Consider the following 12,846-nt stretch of genomic DNA (forward strand, 5'->3'; position numbering starts at 1 on the left):
GTCAATGATACAGCCAACATCCCTGGACTGGGGTATCTTTATAAATAAGCCAGTTTAGATTGTAGGGGCTGTCTGAAGTCTTGTGGTCTCCATCCCCTTTGGTAGAATTACATACAGATTTGTTTTCTTTTCTTTTAAAACTTGTAAATCATTCTGCTTAATTTTCATCATTTTTTTTTTGTCTGTAAAAAAAGTGTTCATTTGTCCCCCTTATTACAACAGGGTGACTAGAAGTTATCTGGCGACCTCCTTAGATCTGGCCATCTAAAACAAAAAAGGCAAAGCAAGTGTCAACAGTGTATGACATGGAGAAAATTCAAGGGCTGTGATGTGTTCTCTGTGTTCCTTTAGTATTTATAGCTTTAGGGGCATCTGTGTAGCTTAGTCGTTTAAGCGACCAACTTCAGCTCAGGTCATGACCATATGCCCGTGGGTTCAAGCCCCTTGTCCAGCTGTGTGCTAACAGCTCAGACTCTGGAACCTGCTTCTGATTCTGTGCCTCCCTCTCTCTTTGCCCCTCCCCCGCTCAGTCTCTCTCATTCAAAATAATAAACATTAGAAATTAAAAAAAAATATTTAGTAGCTTTAGGGGATAGGTTCCCAAATTTCCTTCCTGTCACTGGTTGCGTCAGGACATTTGTTAAAAATATTGATTCCTGGAGGTGACTGGGTGGCTCAGTCAATTAAGGATTGGGCTCTTGGTTTCGGCTCAGGTCACCTTCCCAGGATCATGGGATTGAGCCTCACGTGGGGTTCCTCGCTGAGTGCGCAGCCTGCTTAAGTTTTCTCTTTCTCTGTCTCTCTCCCCCTCCCTCTCCTCTGCTCATGCTCTCTCTAAAATAAAAAATAAAAAATAGAGTCTAGCAATATAATATAGCACAAAAATACCATAAAAAATCACGTAATTAAAAAAATATATATATATGTATATATATTCCTGGACGCTACTCCAGACTTACTGAGTCTGAATGCCGGGAAGTACTTAGAAACACGCATTTTTTAAACAAGCCTGGAAGTTGGCTTGCAAACTGCTGCGGGGATTCACAAGCCCTTCACCCCTACTAGCTTTCACTAGCTTCACGCCACCCCAGGTCTTCACGCCGCTTCCCGCCCCTGTCCCCGCCCCTCGTAACCGGCCTTACCCAGGCCCCGCCCACCGCGGTCTCGTGTGGCCTCGCGGGACCATTCCCATAATGCCCCGCGCCAGGCCGCGGTTGCCAGGCAACGCGCGGGGTCCCCGCTGCGGGTCGCGTGGGGTTCCGCAGGGCTATGGGTTCCCCCGGCCTTCGGCCGCTCCTTCTTGTGCTCCTGGATTGCTGCGCCTCCGTGAGCGCCCAGGCCGCTGCCACCCCGCCTGTGACGACGGAGGGCTTCAACTCTACGGAGGCAGCCTGGATGACTCTCCGACCCGCCTTGTCTCCTAGGCCCCCCGGAACCCCCAAGGCCCCCGGGCCCTTCTCTGGCCCCAGGCCCACTCCGGTCACGGACGGTGGGTACCAAGTGGCAGTTCCTGGGGATCCAGAGTGATCCAACCTGGAGCGGTTAGCCCGGGTGAGGATGTAATAATGATAGTTAACATTTATGGAACACGCAGCTGTGTGCAGGCATTTCTAAGTATTTCATAGGCTTTGAGTCTCTCAGCAGCCCTTAAGGGTAGATAGACCTCATTATCCCTCTCCTACACATGAGAAAATTGAGGCTCACAGAGCGTAAGTGTGACAGTATAAAATCTTTACAATTACTTGCAGTGGTCCTGGACAACATTATGCTAGAGGTAATAATGAACGAATTGTTACACCTTTGCAGCCAAAGGTGAAATTATGTAAATCCAAAGTTTCTGGGCAGTTATGGAAGTTGAATGCGTAGGATGCGTTGAACTTTTGATTTATCAAAAAGAGACGCCAGATGTCTAGTTTACTAAATGTGACTAGGCCCTTGTCTGTTGACTTCAGTTATGAAAACCCAGGATTCCTCCCATGTTGAGTTGGAGGTGGGAAGCGATGAGGTGAGGGGTGATGCCCACCTCTTAGGATTCATCCTGAGGGATAATTAACATGTTTCTCAGAAAGTGACCTAATGCTGGAGTTACACATTAGTGAATATTGTATAATGTGATAAGACATGGATGACTTAAGGGGATGGCTGTAACCCTGAGATGCTCAGAGTGCAAAATTTTGTGAATATGCTTTTTTCTGGGTGAGGGTTCTTAGCAGTGAGCAGTTTCTCAAAGGGGTTTGTGATCTCAAAAAACAAACCAGACCAAAACATCAAAACTGTAAGCCCTCTGACTGCAACCCCAATAGGCATGAAGTATTTTTTTTTTTCCTTTGTGAGAGAAAAAGATCTTGAGTAAGGCTCAGTGTTAGTTGAAAAGTTGTGATTGGCTGACACCATGTACTCTAGGACTTCAGTTCCTGAATCATCATTTTTCTAGAGGGCCTCCTTTATACATTATGTGTAAGGAAACATACAGAGAAATACATTTTTACATTTTCTGTTTCAGTATATATTAACCAAACTTCTATATTGAAACTGTCAATTTGGTGAATTAGGGGAGGTAAATAAATGATATACAGGAACAGAATTCAATATCCACAATTCTCTAAGGTTGGGACTGGGTTATCCTTTATCCATCTAAGTATTCCATCTGTTTATGTACTTTCTCCCCACAATAAATCTATTCTTTTTTTTTCCAACGTTTATTTATTTTTGGGACAGAGAGAGACAGAGCATGAATGGGGGAGGCGCAGAGAGAGAGAGGGAGACACAGAATCGGAAACAGGCTCCAGGCTCTGAGCCATCAGCCCAGAGCCTGATGCGGGACTCGAACTCACGGACCGCGAGATCGTGACCTGGCTGAAGTCGGACGCTTAACCGACTGCGCCACCCAGGCGCCCCGCAATAAATCTATTCTTGAACCATCATTATTCGGGCATGTGTTCAGGGCTGTTTTTCCAGTATGGGGGATGCATTTGCATTTCATCTTTTTAAAGGACCCCTCTCTAGATCTGTGACTATAATGGTAAGAAATGACAGTTGGCATTTATTAACTGCTTACTGTGTAGCAGCAGGCCCTGTGCTAAGCTTTTCATCTTAATGTATCTCATTTAATTCCCAATGGTGTGGGTTATCCCCATTTTCTGGGTAGGTGAATTAGTTGCCTGATTTTAGGTCCCACCCCTGCCCTGAGTTGGAGCAGCAGCTGATGGAGTGGAGAACTGGATACCACGTGCAGAATGGGTTATAGGTAGAAGAGAAAAGTGATAACTTCATTCTTGGTCTGAGCTCTGTTCATTAATATCTTGCTCTAGAGCCAGGCATGTAGATGTTAAGAGGTCTAGAAGAGCAGCTGAGCGCTTCTTAGACCTTGGGAGCGCTCAGCAGATACTTGTTGGCTGATTAAGTGCACTCACATCCTGGATAGAGACCTTTTTTTTTTTTTTCTTCCCTAAGTGGCGTTCTTAAACACTATTGCTTTGTCCTTACTGGTCATATAGTTACTTACAAGGGTTTTGAGTTCTGAAAAACAAGTCAAGGTTGTAATTTTAAGCACATAAGGCAGGGAGCCTAAACAGTTTTTTTTTTGTTTTTTTTTGTTTTTTTTTACATTAGCTTGCACACGTTGCCTTTTCATTTCTCTAAGCACATAGGAGAGTCCTTGGCTAGAGGGAAGTATGTAAGCTTAAGGGGAAAACTTTTGTGTCTCAGATGAAGAAAGGATTGTGTATTTATTGGCAAAACCTTCCTCTTACACTTCCTTCCAGAGGATGCTGTTGTACCTTTTTTGAGGTGTATTTTGTAAAGCTGATTTTTGTTGTGAAATAGTTCATTCATGCAAATCAGAATGTTGAATTGACTCTCTACCACTATTTGCTTAAGATCCTTGTTTGTTTTGCATGAGATTTTTTTTTTTTTTTTTGAAAAAGGAAACAAAACATTTTACGTAAGACTGAAGCATGATCTTATTCTCCTCTTCTCAGGAATAATTACTACCATGAATTCCCTGTTTATCATTCTTATGCTCTGCCATCTTTAAAAGGGTTCTCTCCCCTGTTTGACAGAATAAAATAGAGATTTAAAAATCCAGATAGTCATTATTAAATATTAAATGTTGTGAACTGGGGAGATTTCTACCCTTTCTATCCCCCCCCCCATGTTTTATTGTCTAAATTACCAAAGATATTTCCAGAACCCCAGGTACAAAGCACCTGAGCCAGTTTGATTCTTGGTTAATAGTTTGAATGTGGGCTCTGTTTTAAAGCTGCAAGGTGACATCTGAGGAGAGAAATAAGATTGAGAACCCTGATTCCTGGTGGCCTTCATTGGGCTCTTCCTCTGAATCAGAGTCTCCAGAGGAGGGGCTTGGGAATCTGTACTATTACACCAGGTTCTTATGGTCCAGCAAGTGATTTAGCATGCTGGTTCTTAAATTATCAGCATCACCTGGATAGTTTTGAAAAACACAAATGTCTGGGTTTCATAGCTTACCAAATCAGAGTCTTTGTAGGTAAAGCACAAACAGAACTTTCCAAGTGAGTCAGATGATTAACTATTTTGGGGAAACTTCAGATTGAGGAGTATTCAAACTGACTAATTTTCACTTCACAAATTTCCCTCTCCGCCCCCAACCTGAAGTGCAGTGGGAAAAATCAAATGGACCTTTTGTATGATATGGACTTTTGGTACTTTGCAGTGGCAGGGGGCAGTCACTCCCTGCTGATTGTGAAGTTCTGCATCCCACCTCTTTTGTTTCTGTAGTTGCTGCTCTGTGTGTCTGTGACTTGTCTCCAGCACAGTGTGACGTCAACTGCTGTTGTGATCCTGATTGCAGCCCCGTGGATTTCAGTGTCTTTTCTGCCTGTTCAGTTCCAAGTGTCACGTAAGTTTGTGATGCATGCAGTTTTGATGGAATTGAACCAAGATTATAAAATTTGAGGACAGAAAGTGAAAACTCTTCCAGGCTGAAAAACCCATACCTGGTTTCCTGAATTTTGCATCATTCAGAAGCCATGCTGTCCAAACCAATATGTTTGGAGTATGCCTTATTTGCATCCAGCCAGCTGATAGTGCAGGCCAAAGAGAAGAGAGAGTCTGCTTGGTTGAGAGTATAAGGGAATCTTTGTTTCCAGAGACTGAATTACATTTCACTCTGATTTGTAAACAGATAATGTGCACGTTTTTGTATAGGTGAATTAGTCTCATGTATATAGCGTAGGGTGAAAAGTGCAGTTTAATTTTACAGCTTTTGTTGTGGATATAGTACTTGTAACAAAAAATTAAACAGATAGGAAAGCTTTGTTTATACTTTTATGATGTGTAAATCTACTGGGGATTCTCACAGTTCACATTGTATAGGAGAATAATGGCAAATAACATTCCCAGTTGATTATCAGGTTAAGAAATAATCTCTTCTGAATGGTTTGTTTCTCGTAATTCAGATTTCAAAGCTCTTTGAAAAATATAGCACTTAAAAGAGGTTAATTTATTCAGGATGGGACCAATTTATTATTCAGAGATAGCTAACTTAAATTTAGCTATCTCTGTAGCTAAATTTGTAGTAAATTGTAGCAGTTGATACTTGACAGATTGAATGCTTTTTGGAAGTAGGATGTGTTTTTCCATGAAGAACTATTTTATTGATCAATGAGAAAGTGAATCTACTCCCAATATTGTAAAAATGTTTGGAGAATGGTATGTTGTAGTCCGATTACTTTTCTGGTTATCTGGGCTACATCATAGTTAAATCTTTGTTAGAAACCATTCTGCTTTTCTGCCTTAGTAGGTAACAGGAGCCTGAGAGAGATTTCAGCTGCAATTCGAGATGATTATTTAGAATCTTTTTTTTTTTATTAGTCAATACTAAATTTTAGATATAGACTATTTAGAATATGGGTCAGCAAGCTTTTCCTGTGGAAGGCCACATAGTAAATATTTTAAGCTTCACAGGCCGGGGGTGCCTGGGTGGCTTAGGCGGTTGAGTGACCAACTCTTGATTGCGGCTCAAGTCATGATTTCACGGTTCATGAGTTCGAGCCCTGCATCAGGCTCCACACCAAGATAATGTGGAGTACGCTTGGGCTTCTCTCTCTGTTCCTCTCTCTCCCCACCCTCCCTCCCTCCCTCTCTGCCCTTCCTGTGTGTACTCTTTTTCTCAAAATAAATAATAAACTTAAAAAGAAAGCTTCATAGACCAGTGGTCTCTGTTGCAACTTCCTCAACTCTACCATTGATGAGCAAAAGCAGCCATAGACAATGTGTAAATGAATGGGCATGACTGTGTTTCAATGAAGTTTTACAAAATTAGGTGTGGTTTGTGGACTCCTGGTATAGACATTAGAGCTGAATCCATAGTGCCCTCAGGAAAGGACCTCAGAATTTTTTTTGAGTTAGTTTTCTGCCCCCTTATTTATTTATTTATTTACATTTAAAAAGTTACATTTATAAATATTCATTTTTAAAAATTTGTTTAATTTACATCCAAGTTAGTTAACATATAGTGCCATAATGATTTCAGGAGTAGATTCAAGTGATTCATCCCCTATGTATAACACCCAGTGCTCATCCCAACAAGTGTCCTCCCTAATGCCCCTCACCCGTTTAGCCCATCTCCCTACCCACAAACCCTCCAGCAACCCTCAGTTTGTTCTCTGTATTTAAGAGTATCTTATGTTTTTGTATCTCCTTGTTTTTATGTTATTTTTGCTTCCCTTCCCTTATGTTCTTTGGTTTGTATCTTAAATTCCTCATATGAGTGAAATCGTATAATACTTGTCTTTCTCTGACTGGCTAATTTCACTTAACATAATACCCTCTAGTTCCATCCACGTAGTTGCAAATGGCAAGACTTCATTTTGATTGCCGAGTAATACTCCATTGTGTGTGTGTGTGTGTACATATATATATATTCTCCATATCTTTTTATTTGTTTAAAAATTTTTTTTAAGTTTATTTTTGAGAGAGAGATATATGTATATTCTCCACATCTTTTTATTTGTTTAAAAAAATTTTTTTAAAGTGTATTTATTTTTGAGAGAGAGAGATAGCATGAGCAGGGAGGGGGCAGAGAGAGAGGGAGACACAGAATCCGAAGCAGGCTCCGGGCTCTGAGCTGTCAACACAGAGCCCCGTGTGGGGCTTGAACTCATGAACTGTGAGATCATGACCTGAGCCGAAGTTGGACGCTTAACTGACTGAGCCACCCAGGTGCCCCCCACATCTTCTTTATCCATTCATCCATCAATGGATATTTGGACTCTTGCCATACTTTGGCTATTGTTGATAGCGCTCCTATAAACATGGAGGTGCATGTGCCCCTTTGAAATAGCATACCTGTATCCCATGGATAAATACCTAGTAGTGCAATTGCTGGGTCATAGGGTAGTTCTATTTTTAATTTTTTGAGGAGCCTCCATACTGTTTTCCAGAGTGGCTGCACCAGTTTGCATTCCCATGAGTTAGTTTTACTTACGACTTTCTCCTAAATATGAAGTGTAGAAATAATGAAATAAAAATTAATAATCCTAATTAATTATTTTCATTATGTAGGTTCTAATTCATAAAAGGTTTGTTTACATATGCTTAACTGTCAGCAGCTAATTAATGATTTGTAAATTTATTGTTAAGGTTATTAGGTTAATGTCTGTTTTCCTCACCAGATGTGAGGTTCATGAAAGCAAGATTAATATCCCTCTTACATACTTTCTGTCACTAGTGCCTAGTCTAGCTCCTGCCACACAGTTGGCCCTCATTAGAAGTGAGTTGACTCTGTGGGTGAGTTTCCCCCCTCCACCCCTAACCGGCCCTCTGGTATTCTCTTTTGACTTCTCTACCACTGTCCTCTCAGGAAGACAGCCAGGCCAGAACCTGCAGGCTACCCTGACTCCTTCCTCTTCTTTGCCTTCTCCATCTAGCTGTCTTTCACACCTTGTGCTTCCATGAGCACCAGTGTAGAAGATGAGCTACATGCGGCCCTGCCCTCCAAGAGCTCACTGACAAAGGGAGACAGAGGAATGGTGGCAGTGCTGCCCCAGGCACTGAGACAACTGAGAAGAGTGGCATCTAACCTGGGCAGTTGGACTAAGGAAGTCTTTCTAGAAAAGACAATCTGAGCTGGGTCCTGAAGGATGTGAAGTTGGCCGGCATGGAATCGGGGAGGGCATTCCAGGCCGAGGGAGCCACGTGACAGAGTCCTGGGAGTGAGGGGGTATGGCCTGGCCTGTTGCCTTAACTGCAGGTAGCTGAGTGTGGCTGGAGAGCGGGACTGAGAGGAGTATGCTGCAGTGGCCGGGGTCAGATCCTGAGGGGCCTTGTGTGCACACTGAGGGTTTGGGTTTTGTCCTGAACTCTGCAGGATGCCGGGGGTGAGGGGATTAGATTCCCACCTTAAGCAGTTGTGCGGCAGCACGGATGATGATGGATCACAGGGCTAAGCCTGGTGGCAGGGAACCAAGTAAGAAACTGTTGGAGATACGGATGAACAGGTGCCCTCCTCCCCACGCTGAAGGTCGTGACTAGAGACATATGCAGAACCGATACCCCTCCACTGCACAGGATTTGAGAGCAGGCAGACTGGAAGGGGAAGAGTAAGGAGTTCCGTTCTACTGAATTCTTTACACTAGCCCTTGTGTCTGTCCATTCCTACTCCCTCTGTATAAGGTCACACCCCATTTTGTTGCTTGCTATAAAAAAGCCTTCAGAAGCTCTCATTACCTACATACTTCTTAGCCTGGATTCAGATCTATCCCGATTCAGATCTATCCCCAAACTCTTTCAGATCCTACTTCCTACTAACCCGTCTTGTCTCCTCCATGCATCCGAACTTTGGTACTCAAGAATTTTCTAGACCCCATCAGTACATTACCCATCCTTGGCCAATGCCATTCTTGCACTCTCTAACTCCTGTACATCCTTTAAGACGCAGTAGGCCTCGTAAATTTTTTAGTGATGGATCTTTTCTCATAAATACTATTTATAGGTTCTTTATGCCCACAGTAATGACCAATATGCCATTAGAAGTATACAGAGCTTTTGGAAAAGCAGCCACTTATAAAATTGATAGCTTCCTTATACTTCAGCAATAACCATCAAAAAATATAATGAAAATGGATCCTATTCATAACACCCCATAGAAATGTCACATAAAACGTAAGTACTTAGAATTTATGTGAAGAAAACTGAAATATGGTGCGAGACCTAAAACATTTGAATACATGGAGAGATAATTTTTGTAGTGGGATGAGAAGAATCATTATGTAAACACTTTAACTTATAAAAACTTAATTTGTAGGGGTGCCTGGGTGGCTCACTTGGGCACCCGGCTCCTGATTTCGGCTCAGGTCATGATCTCATGGTTTGTGTGCTGGTACCACACAGCGTGCTTGGAATTCTGTCTCTCCCTCTTTCTCTGCCTGTCCCCTGCTCACTGTCTCTCAGGTAATTAAATAAATAGATAAAAATAGTTAAAAAAAAAAAAACCTTAATTTGAAGTGTAATTCCATTGTCAGATGGGGGTGGGGTGGATAATACATCAGCATGATTGAAAATTCATCTAGAAGAATAAACCTGAGAACAGCCAAGACATTGAATAAGAAGAGCAAACTATCAGCTTTCAAACATGTCGTAACATTATAGTAATGAAAGTAATGCATATTGCTTCAAGACAGGTAGATCAGGATGAGAATAGTCCAAAAATCCGTTCTGTGTACTGATTTTAAAAACCCACAAAATACTATGTATTTTTTTCCTGTTTAATATATAGTAAGTATGATTTTACAACAATGGAGTAAAGTTTGGATCACTCAGTAAATGATGTAAGATGGTAACTATTGAAAAGTAAAAATGTTAGACTTCTGCATCATAGCAGAAGAGATAGATCAAAGAGTAAAATGTTAAAAAAATTAATGAAAAAATGAAAAATATAGGTGAAATTTGTTGTTCTTGTGTTAAGGAATGTCTTTTAAGCATAAGCCCACAGGCAAACCATAAAAGATTGATAATTTTATTTAAAAAATCAAGGGTACCTGGCTGGCTCAGTCCACGGAGCATGTGACTCTTGATGTCAAGGTTGTGAGTTCAAGCCCCATGTTGGGTGTAGAGATTACTTAAAAATAAAACCTTTGGGTTAAAAAAAATTTTTTTTAAAGTAAGGCTTCATGCCCAGCATGGAGCCCAACACCAGGCTTGAACTCATGACCCTGAGATCAGGACCTGAGCTGAGATCAAGAGTCTAATGCTTAACTGACTGAGCCACCCACATGCCCCAAAAAGAAAATCTTAAAAAAAAAAAAAAGATTAAAACTTCTTTATGACAAAAAACACCATAAAATTGAAAGGTAGCAAACAGGGAAAAAATATTTACAACACATGACACTCGAGATTCTTAAAAAATGGATTCTTGCAAACCAATGAGAAGACAAATATCCTCATAAAAAATGTTGAATAGGTATGAAGAAGCACCTTACCGAAGAAATACCAGTGAGCAATAACCATATGGAAAAATGTGTACACTCACTAGTAAATGAGAAAAGTCAAATTAAAACAATGAGATAGCAGATTTTTGCCTGTGAAATTGGCAAAGTATAGAAACTGAATAATGTGTATTCTTGGCAATAGTACAGGGACATAGGCACTCTTAACTGCAGTACTGGTGAGCATGCGTCTTCCCTTTCTGAGGGAATCTGGCAGCATGTCTCAGAAGCCTTGAACAATACACCTACCTTTTGACCCAGCAATTTCCCATCGGGGAACACAGCCTGAGGAAATAGCTGGAGACGTTCATAAATATGTGCAAGGGTGATGTTAAAGCGTTATATGTAATCGGGGAAAGCGAGAAACAACCTAGACCAACAGTAGAGAATTGGCTAAAAAAAATTGGGGTAGCTTACTTAAATAAATTGGTATAGAATGAAGCCATTTCATATAGTATTGCAAAAACATATTGATGACATGAGAAATGTTGGGCAGTATATACTGAGAAAAGGTCTTAAGAGCAGCACATAGAATATGATCCCATTTTTGTTACCTTGCTATCTTCACACCATACCTGAATCAAAATGATTACACTTTGTCAAATCTGGGATTGGTTGAAGTCTTGACTGTACCCTAACTTCTAAGCCCCCAAACTTCCAGATGACTTCACATTTTCTGATTTTCAGTCTGTTGAAGGCAGCTTTATTCTAAAGACAAGGAATTTTGGATCCATTCTGGGTACTTGTAAACAATCTGAAGTTCTGCAAAATTTTATAATTGATGGTGTCAGAGTTTTACAAGGTTCATTTACATCAAAATTATACCCTGATCTATATTCTGTACTTGATACGATTTCCTTAAAGGTTATTCTACTTGTTTAATATTTTCTCTGTTAAAGGAAAAAGTTTCAAATGCCAAACATTTTAACACTGAATAAACCAAATAAAAATGGATTCAGTTCTAACGTCACGCTTTCATAAATATCTTCCATGTAGTTGTTAACATAGTACGGTACAAGCATCTGACAGTTTTAAAATAATCTTGCTAAGATTGTGTGCATATGCCTTAAAATTTTGTATTATTATTTTTTAATTTCCAGGGGTGATAGTCAGTTTTGTAGTCAAAAAGCAGCCATCTATTCATTGAATTTTACAGCAAACCCACCTCAAAGGATATTTAAACTTGTTGACCAGATTAATCCATCTATTTTCTGCATTCATATTACAAACTGTAAGTATTTGATGCTGATATACTTTGAGAAGCCCTGGAAATTTTTTCTTTAAAAAGTTCTTTTATGGAAAAAATGTCTCATTCAGTTAGATTTAAAGCATTCAGTTTATGGTTTGGCTCAGGTGTATCTTCTGAGGCCTTTTCACAGGCGACTGCAAAAACTTGATAGGCCTGTGGGCACGCATGTTTTCATTAAAACTAATGTGCTTATGTAGTTGTCTTTTGAAGTTACATACTTTATTTCACAGGTGTTTATAATATGTAGGCATGCGTAGGAATCTAGATTTATTTAGGTTGTGTGTATATTTATGTAGTTTTTTATTTTCTCCTGGTTTTTTAATGGTTGAAAATCAGGTTCAGCTTTGGTTTCAATTTCCTTTTTTCTCTTTTATTTTTACTAAGAATATTTGCATGAAAACAGGATCTTTATTTTTATCTGAGCATTGAGCTCAGATAGGGGTCTAGAGCCAAAAGTACATATAAGTGCAAAGTGTTATTAAGATATCCAAGATCATTCTGTGTCTCCCTCTCTCTCTGCCCCTCCCCCGTTCATGCTCTTTCTCTCTCTGTCCCAAAAATAAATAAACGTTGAAAAAAAAAAAAAAAAGATATCCAAGATCAAAGACATATTTATGGTTTTATTGCTTAAACTTCATCATCTTTTCAGAACGTCTTTATATTTTGAGTTCGTTCCCTTGCAGTCGAAAACCAGGTGAATGTTCTGTGATTGGTAATCTAAAGTAATGACTGGTCAGTTATTGTCGGGTCCTATGACATAAGACCAGGCAACTGAGCATACCAGCCCATTTCCTCCTCTCTATTCCATACACAGCACATTGTTCTCCTGGGCGTTGGTTGGAGGTGGCTGCGTGATGGTAGAAACACAGTCTTTTGTCCCTGTCACCATCTGCAGAGAGCTGCACCTCAGAGGTTGATGCAGCCGGCTCCCCAGTCCGTGGGCTGCAGAAAGATTGATTATTATTGGCTTTTGTTGTGCTTCGCCTGCAGGCTTTACAAACCATTACTTCCACACTGTTAGAGAAACAGGCCGAATCTAGGGATCCTGTTTATTTAATAAGACTCGAGAAATTTTGGGTAAAGTAAATATGGAAAGAGACACTTTTTTTTCGTATCAGCCTTTAAAAAAAA

The 12,846-nt window shown here is 40.5% G+C and overlaps 1 protein-coding gene across 5 annotated transcripts in view; it reads left to right on the plus strand.

Moving 5' to 3' along the window:
• The first annotated feature begins 1,189 nt into the window (after window positions 1-1,189).
• The window catches only part of TCTN1 (tectonic family member 1), a 28,700-nt gene continuing 17,043 nt past the window's right edge, over window positions 1,190-12,846 (plus strand). For 3 of the 5 annotated variants that reach the window (XM_045459529.1, XM_045459530.1, XM_045459531.1), the window contains exons 1-3: window positions 1,190-1,489; window positions 4,759-4,879; window positions 11,567-11,697. In XM_045459529.1, coding sequence (XP_045315485.1) covers window positions 1,270-1,489; window positions 4,759-4,879; window positions 11,567-11,697 — 472 coding nt within the window. In that variant the 5' untranslated portion in view covers window positions 1,190-1,269. Of the gene's footprint in view, window positions 1,552-4,758; window positions 4,880-11,566; window positions 11,698-12,846 lie in introns of all 5 variants that reach the window. The other 2 variants (XM_045459533.1, XM_045459532.1) reach the window with 2 other exon arrangements.

This window comes from Leopardus geoffroyi, chromosome D3 (genome assembly GCF_018350155.1).
Source record: "Leopardus geoffroyi isolate Oge1 chromosome D3, O.geoffroyi_Oge1_pat1.0, whole genome shotgun sequence".
Classification (NCBI taxonomy): Eukaryota; Metazoa; Chordata; class Mammalia; order Carnivora; family Felidae; genus Leopardus; species Leopardus geoffroyi.